The sequence below is a fragment of the Excalfactoria chinensis genome, chromosome 12 (genome assembly GCF_039878825.1).
Source record: "Excalfactoria chinensis isolate bCotChi1 chromosome 12, bCotChi1.hap2, whole genome shotgun sequence".
Lineage (NCBI taxonomy): Eukaryota > Metazoa > Chordata > Aves > Galliformes > Phasianidae > Excalfactoria > Excalfactoria chinensis.
In genome coordinates this window covers 11,178,007-11,194,784 of record NC_092836.1, presented here as the reverse complement: position 1 = coordinate 11,194,784, position 16,778 = coordinate 11,178,007, and the positions used below count along the sequence as shown (strand labels likewise).

The 16,778-nt window shown below is 54.4% G+C and overlaps 1 protein-coding gene across 3 annotated transcripts in view; it reads left to right on the top strand.

The window, feature by feature from the left end:
• Positions 1-962: 962 nt before the first annotated feature.
• FLNB (filamin B) overlaps positions 963-16,778 on the top strand; it is a 76,012-nt gene continuing 60,196 nt past the window's right edge. For 2 of the 3 annotated variants that reach the window (XM_072347852.1, XM_072347853.1), the window contains exon 1: positions 11,541-11,930. In XM_072347852.1, the coding sequence (XP_072203953.1) occupies positions 11,582-11,930 (349 nt within the window). In that variant the 5' untranslated portion in view covers positions 11,541-11,581. Of the gene's footprint in view, positions 1,004-10,280; positions 10,358-11,506; positions 11,931-16,778 lie in introns of those variants that run through there. The other variant, XM_072347854.1, reaches the window with a different exon arrangement.

Below are 16,778 nucleotides of genomic sequence, written 5' to 3'. Positions count from 1 at the left end.
GCTGGCTGTGCTTGCTGCAGCTTCTGTCGCTCTTGAAATCACTTCTTTGGAAATCAAAGCAAATGGCATCTGAGAAACCTGTCCTACCTCTGCCCCTTCTGTGAGGAGCTTCTTTGGGCTGCTGGTTGGATGGGAAGTCAGAAACATGCCTGTTCCCATATCAAAACAACAGACACTTGGGGCTGTAAGGAGAGGAAAGAGAACACAGATCCTTTTTTTAAATAAAAGTGTGTGTTCTTAACAAAAAATGGGGTGTTTTTGTTAACTGTTCCTGCCGAATGCCAACATCTGAGGGAGTCTGTGAGCCCAAGTGAGAGGTGGGTCAGTGAGATACAGCCACACAGGGCCCAGTCAGTCTTGGCTGCCCCTTTGTGACCTGAGCCACCTTGTCTGGGTACAAAGCTGAACAGCCCGTAGTTGTCAATGGGTTCCCCATCTCTGGAAAGGTGCTCTGAGTTCTGACTGCCATAACGGAGCCAACGAGCAGCGGGTTTTCCTTCACACCACAGGCTCCGGGTGCCCCGTCCCTGCAGACAGCCAAGGAAAGGCTGGATGATGGGCTCTGAGCACCTGATGGAGCTGTGGGTGTCCCTGTTCATTGTAGGGGGGTCAGACCAGATGGCCTTTAAAAGTCCCTTCCTGTTCAGATGATTCTGATTCTATGTTTCAGGGCTGCCCTCGCAGAGTGGGGTCCTTCCTCTGCCAGAAGCAATTTCCAGCTTTGAAAGAGAAAAGAATAACCTCGAATAGTGCTGTCCGAGGTTTTCCCCTTCCCTCCCCAGGCAGAAGAGGTGGAGGAGGTCTGCCAGCCCCAGAAACGGTGGGAGAACGGCAGGCTCGGCGCTGCCCGAAGCACAACCTCCGCGCTCCGCAGCCCCAGGCGCAGCCCGGCCCCCCGACGGGCGCCCCGGGAGGGGCTGAGCCCGCCCCGCTGCCGGCGTACGGGATCGGCTGTGCTGGGCGGCGGCGGGAGCGAGCGAAGCGGCGGAACCGGAGCTCCCCGGTAGGTGCGGGGCGGGCGGCGGGGCTACCCCGGGACGGGACGGGACCGCTCCTGGGGCTCGGGGGTCGCGTTGCGGCTCGGTGGGAGAAACCATCGCAAACAGCGAGGGGGGATGAGGGGGTTACTTGGTGCTTTGGAGGAAGGGGAGCTGGATGGGGACTTGTATCTTTGCCTCGTTTGACGGGCAGCAGTTCACCAGGGAACGGGAAAGGCACGGGCTGTTTGGGCGCGTTTTCTAAACAATAGAAGTGCTCCGTATGAATGGAAGGTGATTTGGGGGCTGAAATCGCTCCGTCGGGCTGCGCTGTGCGGGGCTGCGCCGTGGTCGTTGCTTCATTGGATGGAGGCAGAGCTGCTGGCTCGGAGACACAGGGCTGTAGGTTGGACCCCATTTGTTCTGCAGTAGTAAAGCAGTGATGTCTTGCGGAAGGTTTTCGCTTAAACATTCATTGTATAATTTGCACTGTAAAATGCAGTAACTGGATAGAATCAAAGAATCGTTTGAGTTGGAAGGGACCCTTACGGGCCGTCTGCTCCAGCTGCCCTGTGATGAGCAGGGACGCCTACAGCTCCATCAGGTGCTCAGAGCCCATCCCAATGGAGTTCCTGTCGCTCAGAACTCAGGGCTGAATCAGAATGATGGTTGTTTCCACTGAAGAAACAGGCGCTGCCCTCAGCACAAGGAATGCGAGTAGCTCTGCATCCCAAGGGAATTAAACCGGCGTACTGTTCCCCCACCCCAAAGAGTGAGTGCCCTCCAGCCTCTCACCACTGTGTGCTTTTCCTTAGAAAGAAACCAGAAACAATATTCCCCTGAAGTCTGAGCCTCACCGTTTTCATTTTCACAATGACAATGCAGTGCCTTTGGTGCCTGAAGCCGGGCAGAGGGCTGCTCAGTAGGTTGTGTGCAGGGCGTATGGCACTGCAGTCACCACAGCTTGGTCAAAAGAGCTCTGCTGTCCTTGGCTGGCCCACAGCTGCCAGACCCCAGAGACCAGCATGTGTTCCTGGCCAGAAGCGAGGCTCTGGCTTATGGCAGTGCAGACCCCTGCTCCCCATGTTTGATCCCGGGGAACGAATCAGCATTGCTCCAGGAATGATGAGCTCCTCCAAAAGCCAACGTGGTGGGAGAAATAGAGCAGTGAGTTTTATTATCTTCCTGCTCACAGCCACAGGAATGTGCCTGCAGCGGAGGCACCACACCAACCTGCCTGAGGGCAAAGACCCCAAAACCCAGTGAGGGATGTGGGGTCAGAATGGGGAGGGGACAGGATGCTGGGTGAGCTGGGAAAAGCCATTGCAGCTTGACACCGTGACACAGTGACCTGAGGGCACCCCAGGGCATGGGGCTGGGTGAGCATCTGCTCTGGGTGGCATTATCTGGTCCCAGAGCTCAGCGCCTTGGAGCAGCTGAGCAGGGATGCGGGTGGGATCACTGGGTGCACAGGCTTTGCCATGCAGCCACTGGGCTCGAGGCCATCCCACAGCAGTGGGGTTCTCCCTGCAGACATCCCCATCTGCCCCCCACTGTCTATAAGCCAAGAGAAAATTCTGCTGTGTGTTTGTAGGCACTTTGCCCAAGGGGAGCAGAGCTTGCCCAGGGTTTGCTCATCAGGGACTTCACATTGCTCCCATTCAGGAGGATAATAAAACTCCCCCTGATGGTTTCCACTTCCCTATGGCTTTCGATAGCCTCTCAATAAGCGCTGGAATGTGCCCTGAGTGCGGGGGGCTGCGGGGCAGAGGGCTCTGCTGCATCCTGTTTTTGCAGAGGGCTTTTCCTCTTAACACTTGTAGTGAAAACAAACACGTGGGAGAACAATGGGATTTTTTTTTTCTCTTTTCCTCTGCCTTTTAAACACAACAGAAAGGCCTATTAGTATTAATTGAAGCGTCTTAACAGAAAGAATAAGGGGATACCTACAGCCTCTGAGAGCTCCACGTGCTGGGGTCTGGCTCTGGTTCATAGCAGTGCTAAATGTGAAGACTCTTTCAGAACTGGACCCAACCTTTTTTGCTGTTTCTCATCGTGAAAAGCTGGAGGCTGAAGTGATAACGCTCAGAACAAAGTGCACTGAGCACCAACATCCAGCGTGTGCTAAATAAACCATGCTCGGCCTTCCCACTGCGTTGCTGGTGACAGCTCACGTGGCTGTGCCCTGCCCCGTAACACAGCACACATCCCATGGATGTGGATGGGAAAAGCACCGCTGTCACCAAGCCCAGCTGCTGTCAGCAGCACGTGGTGGGGATATGGATCTGGAAACGAACAGATCGTTAGAGGGTGAGTTAAGGTTTTCTGATTTAATGCTAAACATGCTGAGTGAGGGACCCAGAGATGCGTAGTGCCAGGAAAGTGGCACCATGAGGCCTTTCTCCTCCAAGGAAAACTGAACACAAAGTGCTTGGGGTAACAAGGACAGCTCATATGGAAAACATGAAGTTCCATTTCTCCAGGAGGGTTGGGAAGGCTGTTTGATGAGAAGAAACACCGCACTGATGCAAGTTGTACATTATATCCTTTCTGGGAATCACCCATCGATTGACGACTTCATTAAAAAGTACAACCATTTTCCAATGGGGAAATGGCCTGGGGAGCAGAGCTGGGGCTGAGTTCTGCCTGCGCTTGGCCGTCCTGTAGAAGGGCTGGAACAGAATGCGCTGCCCACAGGGCTGGCAGTGGGGCTGGGGTTTGGGAGGAGGGCTGGGTGTGAGATGCTGCACCCACATGCTGCATTGAGGCTCCTGCAGCCAGGCCTGTACCCCTAGAAGGGTTTTTGCACCACCTTCTCTGCCTATATCTGCGGACATGGATGCGGGAGGGATGCCCTGCACTGCCCCGGCTCTGCAGGGACAGCTGTGTGGCAGTGAGTCCCTGTGTATTTTATCATGGCAGAGCTTTGCGCTCCCAGGGAAATGGTCTTTTGGTCTCTCTCCCCTTACCACAGCAGCTACTGTCCTGGCCCTATGGCCATGGGATGGTGGTCTGGCCTGCTCGGCTGTGCTGAAGGGGAGCGGGACAGGGCCTGGTGGCAGCAGGACATCACCCTTGGGGACATGGAGGCTTTCTAGGGCCGCTCCAGGAAAGCTGGAAGCCCCAGGGGAGGAGCAGGAGGGATCCGAAGCTGGGCAGCTCCGTCACCCCAGCAGGTCGGGGCGCTCACCCTTCCCTGTGCATTGCGGCCCGCTGGGCTGTGGCCCCATGTTCAGCCTCCGGAGCAGACAGCGATGGTATCACATTCACTTCTCATTTCGGCATGGGCACAGTGCCCATGCAGTTACAGCACAGCTGACTCTGATTTTCGTATAGTTCATTGTTTACTTATGACTTACTATAAAGTTGAGCTCGTCTTATTTATGAGCAGCCATGAAGAGATGGGATTTCATCCACTGGGTGATGACTCATTCATTGGGTTGGACTCTCTAGCTCCTAATACGTGACATACTTTGGACTATTGGATGAACAGGATTTCTCTGTGAGCCCAAATTAAACGAGTTGAATGGAAATAATTAGTTATTTGTTTTTAAGGCCATGTTGTTGCAGGGTCTGTGCTGGGTCGGCTCCCTGCTTGTCCCCCCTGTAAATGTGTTTGGGGTCAGCGTTGGGGCTGGCGGCCCCGTTCCTGCTGCACGGGGGAGGCCTGAGCAGCTCAGCAGCACTCGGTACTTTCTATGAACTTTAATGACCGCAGCGTTACTTGTGCTGCTGCAAACAATTTGAGAAGCTAATTTGTAAAATTGCTCATAAAAATCTCATGTTCTTTCTGTAATCATAAAGCTCCTCTGCTAGAAACAGAGCTACAAATCTCCCGAAACAGCCGTTCGGTGGGAGAGCTGCTCTGCCCTGGCTGTGCTTTGCCTCCCGTGGACACATTGCTGCCAGGGAGCATCGCGGGCAGGGCTGACCCGGATGCAGGTATCCCTCCCAGCCGTGGCCCCATGGCATGTGGCTGCCATTCATTGGGATTTACACCCCGAGCCCCGCCATCAGGATGCTCCCCCAGCCCCGGCGCTCTGGCGGATTGCCGCGAGGCAGTGGCAGGGCGTGTGGGGGACTCGCCATGACATAACCGCATTCCTGCGGCATTAGGAGATATTCCCAGGCGCAGCAGGGGCAGCACATCCCCTTCCCTGCCTCCCGCCGAGCTGCTGCCTTTCTCAAGGCATGGGGAGAGCAGCCCAGCTCCCCGCCTGCCTTGGGCTGAGAGTTCCCGCTGCGGTGTGTGGGACTCCCACCGAACTGAGCCACGCACAAGTTCTGCAATGGCTTGCTGGTCCCATGCTGCCGTAGAAAGCTTTGGTGTGAGCCCTGCGATGGTCCGGTGCTGCCCACAGGCGTCCCTGGCCCTGGGCACGGTGGCAGTAGATGGCAGCATTGCAGAATATTTCACTGGGGGTTTGCAGCTCCTGGGGCACCGGGCAGGGTGAGCACCCCTTCCATCCCACCCACAGCCCCACTACCAAGCTGCCCTGCTGGGCCATGGAGCCGTGTCTCTTTGTTCTCCCAGGCTGGCAGCTGAGTGTGCTTTATGCTGCTTTGTGCTCCTGGAATGGTCAGAGGGGCTGGCAGTCACCCAGAAGGCAAGCACTGGAGGAACCTGGTGCCCACACTGTGCCCATGTGCCAGCTGGTGCCTCAGAGAAGGCAGTGGTGAGGCCCCAGGGCTCTGCTACTCATGGGCTTGGCTGGGCCACCTCTGTGCTGCTGCAAGCCCTGATAGGCTGAAGTCACCCACCTGGAGCTGCTGGCTCTGCCTTTCCCTTTTCCCTCTGTTGCAGCAATGAGGCATCCAGGACAAGGCTGTGGGGACCACTCTCCAAAAAGGGCTTCAAGCCATGCCCCGACCCCATTACACTTTGTTCTTGCTCCCTCCAGGTTAGCAGGACCACAAGGGTGATTTCCCCTCCACCAGCTGCTCTGTTGGGAGGGAGCAGGGAGCAAGAGAACACATGGTTTATTAAGCAGACGTTCCTTGCTGGGAGCACTGTGCCAGATGTCTGCCGAGCAGGGCTGTGCCCATTACCCCAGTAAGGCTGAACTGCCCTTTGAGATGCACAGGAGTCAGACTGAAAGGGATCTGTTTTTATGTTTTGATCCCTTTCAATCCAGCAGCGTGTGGTCCAGCTCATTGTTGCCATCGTCTCCCCTTTCAGCTGTGCAGGCACACAGAGCAGCAGGCACAGCTGCTGCCTCCACCAGCAGCACCGCCCCGATGCTGCCATCCCCCAGGAGCTTGCATTGTTCTGAGCTGGTGCCCTTGGAGTTGCTTTGCAAAAGCCAGGCAGCCCCATTTTACGGCAGGGACATGAAAGTCACAGGCTTTGCCCTGCAACTGTACTCCTGTCACAGGGCACTGCAGGGTAGAGCTGAGCCATAGGACACTGCTGTGACACTGACATTAACATGGATGGATTACATGATCTTAGCAGTCTCTTCCAACCTTAATGATTCAATGATTAACATTAGCAGCAATCACGTGGAGGGGGTGCTGGCTTGAGGCCGGCCACTGCAATATTGTGTTTTAAAGGGTTGCTCCCTTTTGAGCTGAGCAATGCCCCCAGATATGTGGCCTCCCATACATAGAGCCATTTGTGCAGGAAGTCAAACATGCTAATTGCTGGGCTGGATGGAGCCCAGGTGCCAGCACCTCATGGCTGAGCAGCAGAACAATGTGCTGCCATTGTGTCCCCGTGCTCCAGCAGAGCCTTATCGGCCCTCCGAGGGGCTCATAAAGCAGCTTGCACAGCAGCCAGTGGCCTTCAGGCCTCTTGTTTCTGTCTCGGAATATGTTGTGTGAGAAATACTTAATAAGAAAAAGAATGACGTCAGCCTTTTGCAGAAAGCAAAACCATTTAAAGTATTCTTTGGGTTGATTGATTATTCACCGTCAGGAGAGCAGCACAGGGATCGCTGAGGGACCCCCTGCTTTCAGCTGCCTGTAGCTCAACAATATTACGCTATGCAGAAGGGCTTTGGATTGCTTGGAATTGTGTTCCCTTGGAGAGTGTTCCTCCCTGTGCTTCATCCAGCTGAGAATGGCCACAGGCAGTGTGCATCATGGTCTAGAGCCACCACAGGCAATGGGCCGATGCTTGGACTGGATGATCTTAGTGGTCTTTCCTGCCTTAATGATCCCGTGATTCATCTCTATCCCAGGTTAAAGCAGCCTGTGGGGCTGGCAGGGGTGAGATGTGTTATGATTTCACACCACCCTTCTTAGGAACTCCGACTGACGGAGTAAAAGCAGAAGGAGAGCTCAAACTCCAGAAAACATGCATGCCATCTTAGCAAGAGAGCTGTGGTTAATCTGAATGCAAATAGGAGTAGTAGGTAAAGCTGGAGGTAACCACAACGCCTGCAGCAATCTGATACGGGCAGGAAGCCACGATTAGATGCACACTGGGGCATTGTGCTTCTTGTATCAGCTCTGGCTTCACAGCTCATGAAATCAGATCCTGAGCTATTTTGAAAATGAGTTACTATTTGAAATCGTTTGTCGACTTGTCGAGGGCTGCTGAGCCGAGGGGGCTGCGCTGTGCTCTGCGTCATGGAGGAGCCTGGGGGGCTGAAGTGGGATACCACAAAGGTTCTGCTAAGAGAGGGATGCCCACCCATGGCTCACAGAGCACATTTCTCACTTAAAACCACATTCAGAGAGTGGAAATAAATGAAACACACCCTTCCTCAGATGTCAGTTCCCCCTCTGCTCCTTATGCATCCAGAAAAAGGGATGAGCTTGGCAGCACTGCCATAGGAACCAGCAGTGAGCAGGTTTGGGGTAAAAGAAGAGGTGAATTCCCAAATGAGACACGCTCCCAGGAATGCCCATCCCTCCTCATCCAGCACATGCCGGACGGGTCCCAGCGTGGCTGCCTCCCTGAGCTCAGCTGCCACGGGACAGGAAAGCACAGGAGCAGACTTGCTAGAGGGCCACTTCCAGCCCGTGTCAGAAACAGCCTTAAAACCCAGCTGCGAGGCTCCCTGGGATGCAGCGCTGTGAGTTCTGGCACAGCCCCTGTTTGCCAGATGGATGGCTGCTCCTGGCACCATTTCCAGCTTCTGCACACATACATAATGCAGCGAGACCTCTACACACAGAAGAAAAATCGTGTCCTTTCAAGCACGGGGAGATGAAAAAGTGCCCCACACACAACTGCTACTGCAAGCAACCATTGCCTAAGGAGGCAAATGATGGATTTCCAGAGCAAAGTCTTGCATTTCCCAGCATTTTTCTAGAGTATTCTCTCTGGTAGACATCCCTCTGCCCCATTTGGACTGAACCGTCGCTGTGTGCTCCCACACTGCTGTCTTCACAATTCCAGATAACAAAGGGAGGAGGGAAAAAAAAGGCTGGAAAACCTCAGAACAAGTCGTATCAGATGTCCTACCAATATTTGTATAACGCAGAACTTTGCTGCTGAATAAGGAAATGCAGCCCATGACGCAACCCATTGAATTCATGCTTTGACTTGAACGGCGTGCCTCGGCTTCGCTCGGCTTGGTTGAGCTCGTGGTAAGGAAAGGAGAGGCCTAATGACTGCTTCATCAATAGAGAAATAACACTTCTATTGTCTTCTGAAACTCAGCAAATAGTGCATGGGGAGGAGGAAAAGTGAAGTGTGCTTGGGAAGACTGGGGCAGGAGGCCAAAGCCCCGGTGGCAGCGGGGTGATGCCACGTGCGATGCCTTGGCTGTGCTGGGGCTGTGGGGTTGTGCAGCCTCAGAAAGTGTTAATTCTGACCTTTGTTCTTCTACTACCAAAGTAAACTGTTGCTGAGTAAGGCGTAGAGCAGCAGACATACCCGGTGCCCCAGATGGAGGGTATCTCATGGGGAGTCCCAGTTCAGAGGAGGCAGAAGCACATTGTCACGAGGCCAGGATGTGCTCGGTTGCTGGGGAGCAGACCCCGTTAGTCACCATCACGCTCTGTGTCAGCACAGCCATGCCACCACTCCCACACCCTTCTGCTTTTGCAAGGGAGGTGCAGAAAGTCCCATCCTGCATGCACAGCCAGCAGTCAGAGCTGCTGCACCCACTGCCAGTATGCTCCAGCAGCACAGCCGTGAGTCCCACATCACACCTGCAGGGCTGAGATTGGGGATCCTCCTGTTTGTCAGTGCTGCATTTGCAGGATACTTGGAGCAGCCCTCTGGCAGAACAGTGGATGCAGGGCAGTGGAGGACCTCTGTTGTTGAACAAAAAGGGCCTTTCAAAGCCTGTTCTTGCAGCAAATTATCTTAAAGAGGGAGGAAAATATTTTTAAAGCACTGCTGCTTTTCCGAAACCACTGACAAGGCATGACAGTGTTCTTCCTTCCTTATATCTAATGAGCAAAGGAAGAGCCGGGATGGAAAGTTCCTTGTCAGACAGGGCAAGAAAAAAGCATTCACTGCAGTGTGTGGTGTTGAAATCACCTCCCCTCTCTCTGCACACGTACATGTGATCACACAAACATTTATCTGTACAAATACACATTCTGCAGGGCACACATTAGTTCATTTGTAATAATACACAGTGCTGGGATGGTATTCCAGCAAGGACAGATCCATAGGGTAGCTTGTTTTCACTTCTCTGGCTCCTGATAAAACTCGAAACATGTGTTCACTTACATTAAAATGTTTAATTTCAAACCAAAGCTGGTTTCCAGGCCAGATGTGACCCCAGAACAGCCTGACCTGGCCTCTCCCGTGGGCTGCAGAGGACCCAGCTTGCAGCGAGGCCCGGGCACAGCATCGTTAGAGAACATTGCTGTGTGCTGGAGGGGAAAGGAACTAAAATTAAAGTGTTACAAGCAATCTGCTAGTCCGGATGTAGGGTGGTTGCTAATAGACCCAGCCCAGGCCAAAGTCAATATGCAATTAGCATCTATCAAGAAATGAAGTGGAGAACAGCCCTTGCAGGAGGCTCACCCACTGCTCCCAGCCTGCACCAGCTGGGTTGGACCAGCACTGTGGTGCCATAAGATGTGTTTGAGACATTCCTAGAGAAGGAGCCGGTGCTGCCCGTGGGCTGGGAGCAATAGGAGCTCAGGTGTGCCTCCCACCTCACTCAGCCTTCATCTTCACTCCTTCCCTACCTGTCACGAACAGATCTATCAGATAGAGCTTAGAGTCTGCACAGCAAAACCACGGTGCCACAGGGTGATAAAGACATTAGAGCAGAGCTCTCGGGTAGAGTCATCGGAAATCTGTCTTCTCATTTTAGTGGAGGGTGGCTACGGTCGTTTAATTAAATGAGATTTATTGATTGCGTGTTAATGGCTTCGCTCCTCCGGCAGGCTCCCATCCCTCGGTGTGTGAGCGGGGACACGCAGACGCCGCACCCGGAGCCAGCGGAGCTGTGCCAGGAGCAGCCGTAAGTGTGCAGGGTGGGCACGGGGCCGTGGGACACGCGGGGACACCTCCCTGATGCCAGCATCGAGCGGCTCGGGGTCATGGGACGTCTCGGCAGCTCCCGCGGAGTCAGCGCGGAGCACGCAGATGGGGTAGTTCTGTTTGTCTTTTTTGCTGTCATCAATGAGTCAGCGGCAAGTCCCAGTCTGTATGTCGGCAGGGAGGGGCCAGCCAGGAAATCAGTCACAAAAATGGGAAAAAAAAAAAAAAAAAAAAGGAGAAACCCCCGAGAATTCGAGCCTTACTTGGTTGCTTTTTGAAGTTTACGTTTTGTTTGAGCGGTTGATAAGAGCGCGTTGCTCAGCGCAGGGCGTGCTGCTCCTCGGCGTGCCCGCCCTGTGCCAGCGCGGCTCAGCACCGCTGCCACCCCCGAGCCCCCTGCAGAGCCAAGCGCTGCTCCCTGCCGGCACCCCGCTAAGTGAGGGGCACCGCGCTGCGGGGCGGCACCTGAACAACCTGAGCACCACGGGGGCACTGCTGGCCGTGCTGCGGGCCGCCCCGAGCCGTCGGGGCTGCAACCCCCAGACATCCAGCAGTGCCAATGGGCTGCGCCCCGGCCATCCGTTAGTACCACGGGGCAGTACCCCGGCTGCGCATCACCGCCACGGGGGTTGCACACAGGCCATGCGTTACCGCTTATGGGGGCCGCACCTCTAGTTGTGCGTTAGGGCCGTAGGGACCACAGCCCCGCACCTCCATTAGCGCCACGGGGGGCTGCATCCCCGACCGTCCGTTCAGTGACACGAGGCCGCAGCCCTAGTCCTGCCTTTGTACCGTGGGGGCTGCCCCGTGTTACCGCCCCGGGGTCGTTCCCGGGCTCCCCGCGCTCCACCAGGTACGGCCCCTCCGCAGCCCCGGCCCGGCCCATCCCGGCCCCTCCGCCCGGCTCGGCGGGGCGCGGAGGGTGATGCAGCCGAGGGCGTGCCGCTCCCGCCGGATAAAGGCCGGGCGGCGGCGCGGGGCCCGCGCAGTGCCGGGCGGGCGGCGGCAGGGAGCGGAGCGGAGCAGAGCGGCACGTTTGGGGCCGGGCCGGGCGGGGCGGCGGCACCGACAGGCGCTGGGCGGCCGCTGAGCGCCGCGCTCTCCCCGCTCTCCTTCTCTCTGCCCGCAGGCGGCGGGCGGCGCGCGGCCGGGCGGGACCGGGGCGGAGCGGCGGCGGCGGCGGGGGGCGGAGCGGGGCAGCGCCATGAGCACGCAGGCGCGGGGCCAGGGCGGGCGCAGAGCGGCCGATCCCGACGGCGAGATGCCGGCCACCGAGAAGGACCTGGCGGAGGACGCGCCATGGAAGCGGATCCAGCAGAACACCTTCACCCGTTGGTGCAACGAGCACCTGCGCTGCGTCAACAAGCGCATCGGCAACCTGCAGCACGACCTGAGCGACGGGCTGCGGCTGATCGCGCTGCTCGAGGTGCTCAGCCAGAAGCGCATGTACCGCAAGTACCACCAGCGGCCCACCTTCCGCCAGATGCAGCTGGAGAACGTCTCCGTCGCCCTCGAGTTCCTGGAGCGGGAGAGCATCAAGCTGGTCTCCATCGGTGAGTGCCTCCCCGCTCGCTCCGCTCGTTGCTTTTCTTTCAGTTGTTCTCTCCGTGCCGGACTTTTGCCCCCCCGGGCCGTGCACATGGGCGGTGCGGGGCTGCTGCAGAGCTGTGCGGGGCCGTCCCGCTGCCAGAGCCGCAGCATCACCCTCGCGCTGTATTCCAGACCGTACTGTTACTTATGAGACGAGCCCGTGCTTTCTGTAACTTGCCCTCCCGAGGAACCACAGCGTGTGCTTTCTGTGCGGCTTTCCGTAATGACCCACACCTGCCTTGCAGGGACTCCGCTCTGCCCAGCCCGTCTCCGATGGGGCTCCAGCGCGGTGCTGTGCTGCTGTAGGAGCTGGAGGAACGGGCTGGCTTCTGTTGCTGGAGCCCGGCAGATGATGCCAGAGCTCAGGCTGGTGCAGACTGTCCACGTGCTTTCAGGCAGGGCTTAATCCCACTGCTATGTAGGCTGTGGGTAACAGACCTGTCCAGAGCTCTGCTGGCTGCTGGGGTGGGTGGTTGGTGCTCTGTGGCACTGGGTCCCTCTGTGCCACGCCAAAGGGGAACTGCATTCCCTGCCGGGGACATGGAGGCTGCCAAAATGCAGTGTTCCTCAGGAATGCATGGTGGTGGATAAGGGGTAGTTCAGGTATGGCCACAGCATGCTCTGTACGGCCATAATTTGAATGCCTGAGAGGGCTGTGGGAAGGAATGTGAGTGCCTTGTAGTTCTCTCTGCCAGATAACTCTTAATTGCTGGCTGCTGATGAGTCTGGCCTCAATGAGTTACACAGCTGAGTTTGGGTGAGTTCAGCTCTACTCGCTTCCCTAAAACTCTTGGCCAAGGTGCAAGCTGTTTCACTTCAGAGGCATTAGCAACAATGGTAAGAAACAGTGAACTTCCCTGGGATGGGAATCCTTCTGGAAACACATGCCTGGTGTGGGAGGTGGGCACTTGGCAGCTCCTCACACTGGTGGTCTGAGCCCTGTTGGTTGCCCTGCAGCAGCCCTCAGGGACAGCACCTGGTGCACTGGGAGCAGGGCTGGTGACTTGCGTACATGCGTGCCCTTGACCTGCAGCTGCCCAGCTCCTTGGCTGAGCTCTTCCCTCTTGCTTCATTGTTTGCCCTAGGAAAGTATAGCTGCTCCAGCTGCCTTCCTATTCCTCTGCAAGGCTTCCTGACAGGCTCCGGAGATGAAGGTTGCTCTGTCAGGCCTGGCTCTTTGTGGCTTCCTTCCTCAAGACACCGCTGCAGCAGCACCGTGCTACCAGAAGATAAGGTTTAGCTGTGAGGTGGCTGTAAGCCCTGAAGGCATTTAGCTCTTCTGTAGATTACTTATGCTGTATTACCTCTTAAAAAAACAACTCAGAGCTGGCGCTCTGGGGAGTGAGGTGACTGTGGATCTGCACGGAAGGGTTTGCAGCCCATCCATGATGTGTGGGTGGAGCAGGAGCCAGGTGGTAGGACAGGCTTTGACTGTACATATGGCCCTGGATAAACTGTGCTGCTGCTGGGAAAAAACATCCTGACCTGGCTTTCCAGAAACGACATTCCAAACAAACCTTGTGGTACTCTGCTTGATGGGCTGAAGCCCACGCTGCCTCTTCTGCAAGCTGTGGAGTGTTGCTTTGCCTGTAGTGCAAGAACTTTGAATTTCATCTTTGGTTTTCAGTCTGCTTTGTGCTGCTGAGTAAACATGAGGTCATGCCAGGGTCTGGAGCTATGTACAAGTACGGACTTTTAGGTGGAGAACTTTTATGACCAGGTTGGCCTTTGGGTCCTGGGGTGTTTAGGGCCAGCTCTGAGCCAAATCAGCTGGGGAATCCAGACGGCTGCAGCTGCTGGATTTCTGGCATTAATAATGCCATCAGACCTCTGAATGGATGCAGTGCATGTTCCAGTTATTATTTAACTTCCAGGAACGCTTTGGAAGCCATGCAGTATGACTTAGCTACTGCTAAGTACTACAACCCACACCTCTAAATGCTTGCTACTGAAGAAGTCTGGTATTCCAACTTTATCTCATTGATACGATTGCATTCTGAGTAATCAATCGAACTTATGTTTGACCACAGTCTTTGACTCAGTTTGGAGCAGGAGTTGGACTCAGCCTCTCCTGCACCTTGTTTAGCTGAGCCCATGGGCTGAATCCAAGATGCTTCTCCTTAAGGCACGAGGTACCCTCGCTGCAGTGCAGGTTTGTGACTTGTCTGTGTGATCTGTGGTTAAAAAAACAGCTGTAAAGCACCACTGTGTGCTGTGCCATCCAGTGAAGGTGGGATGGAAGGCCTTAAACCTGTTGGGGCAGGTGATTTGAACACGAGGAGTCTTCAGCTCAGTGCAGGGCAGCACTGAAGTGTTAACAAGTGCTAAGTCTGGCTTTTTCTCTCTGCCAGACTGAGGATAATTGCAGATTCCTGGGTGCTGAGTGGTGTGCAGGCGCGCTGTGGAGTAGGACGCCAGGAATGCAGAGCACAAGGGCTTTGCTCTTGGCCTAAGGAGCTGATCAGCCCTGGGGATTACTTTGTATGGGAGCCACACTGTGCCTCGATAGAAGCCACAGAATTGCTGGGAGTAGATAAAAGTGAAGTTTGGTACAGTGCTTGCTCCTGGAAACTCTTATCAGGTGGTAGGAGTCAACTGATTTGTAGCTTAGGAGCCAGAGGGTTTCAAGGTCTGCAGCCTGGCAGGCAGTTTCTGTCACCTGCCCTGCTTGCACCCAATGCTCGCCTGCAGCAGCAGGGTGGGTGCTGAGCAGCTGGTTGTTTTTGGTGCAGTGTAGCGGTGGAAATCCTAGACTGCAGCGCTCTGATTGATCGAACTGAAAAACATGTGGTTTCTCTTCGCTGGGTTGCACTTTCATCAGATAAGCGAGCTGATCTGACTTGCCTTCCAACTGCAGGATGTTGGACAGTAATATGAGAAAATAGGTGGGGAGAGGTGATGGGGGGTTGCTTGGCGGTGCTGCTGCCTGCTCACTGCGATCTGGTGTTGGCTGCCATTTAGCATTTGGCTTTAACGTTTGCCTTTGGTTGTTGGTGAACTACAGGATGACAAAACCAGTTGTGAGTTCCTAGATTTCTTCTAAAACTTGTTGAATGTGTTATCCGGTAATACTCAGAGCTAGTGCTTGACAGCTGAAAGAAGGAAAATGTATTTTCAGCCTGTATACGCTTTGGGTCTCTCTCTGTCTCATTCCAGGTGCTATTAACACATCATAAGAAGGTAGTCAAAACACACTTGCATTTTGTCTGCCACTTACCTGTGACTTCCCTGGAGGCTGTTTTCTGGAAAACATCCAGTGTTTCTTGGAAGCAGGTTTCTGCTTCTTGGAAATGTGACACTTCATCCTTCCCCTCTAAAATTATTTTTGATAGACTGACAGTGGACCTTGCTGCTGTAAAAGCTCTGATTTCTAAGAGTCATTTGGTTGGGCTCCTCAGCACTGTGTCTTCCGATAGTTTGACTGTTGGCCTAAAGAGGATAAAATCAGAACATCCTCAGTTCAAAGGGACCCATAAAAGTCATCGAGTCCAGCACCAGGCCCTGTGCAGGAATGAATGGCTTTACATGAATTGTTTACTCCAAGTTAGTGTAAGGTAGCTGAGGTGGGCTGTTCTGGTGTTCTGCATCTGAAAGTAAACTTATGAAGCGTTCAGACTCATCTGTCAAGTAATTCGGGACTGGTTAGGCTGATGTGCTAAACATCTTTTTTGTTTAAGGCACTGGAAAACTAGACCCTCCACTCAGGAAGGACTGAAGTCTTGACTGCTGCGTATTTTAATGCTATGCTCTGTATTGGCTTACATGGGGATGTTTAAATCTAAGTGGGGCAGGATAACTATTTTCCTAGCCTACAGTGTAATCTAAGAATGTGGCTAACCTTGTGTGTGGCCATGCTTCTGAATTCCCAGTATTGTTCTGCCTGCTCCTTGTAGCGCAAAGTAAAACAATGAATCCCTCAAGCTTTGGAGGAATCCTGTTTTCCTTTTGCCCCTTGGAAATAGACTCTGTGGGACCTGAACAAGAGCCTGTGGGGTTTAGGTCAGAAACAGATGCTGACAAGGACATCAGAGAGAGAAATGGTATGTTGCAGGTGATGCTGATGTAAATGGATCTCTAATTCACTGTAATGTTCTCCCACCTCTCTGCCACCAGCATCAGGCGAACCTGTGTGTGGACTTGCCATCCTTCACTGCCTGATGTGGTGCACAGCTCACAAACATGGTATCTTGTCTGCAACTTCTTGCAGTAATGAAAGGAGAATGCAGAGCTCAGGCATGGGTTTGGCTCTGTTTGGGCTTGGTCCCAGTATGTGTGAAGAGCCTGGCCCACCAGTTGCTGCTTGCAAACCATCAAGCCTGTCTTTAGCTCTCGAAGAGGCAACCAGGCTTTCTGTAGAGAAACCTTTTGGCTGCTGAGAGATTTTCTTGCTATTTTTGTGTGCCCCCAGTAGTGCTGTGGTTCTGTTCCAGAGCAGCTGCCTGTGGGATGGGCTGTCCTCTCTGGACAGATGTACCAAGGCAGTGATGGAGTCACATGGTAAGTGGGGTAGGTGAAAATTTGTTGGTGCTGTCTGCTTGAACTTGGCAAGTAGAGCAGAATAAGATGTTCTAAAAGGACCTGTGCTAGAGGAAGGAAACGCTGTTTAGCTGAGTGTTAACTGCCCGGGGGGAGAGAATTGAAAACTATCTATGTAAAAAAGGCTAAGGGAAGGCACTGCCTATCCCTGTAAGAAGATCTATGTAGTCCTTGTTACAGGCTTCCCAGTATTGTACTACTTTCATGGCTCAGTTCATTGCAGGCTGTATTTGTGCTAACAGTAGAGAGGAACAAATACGTGCCCTCTCTTATGG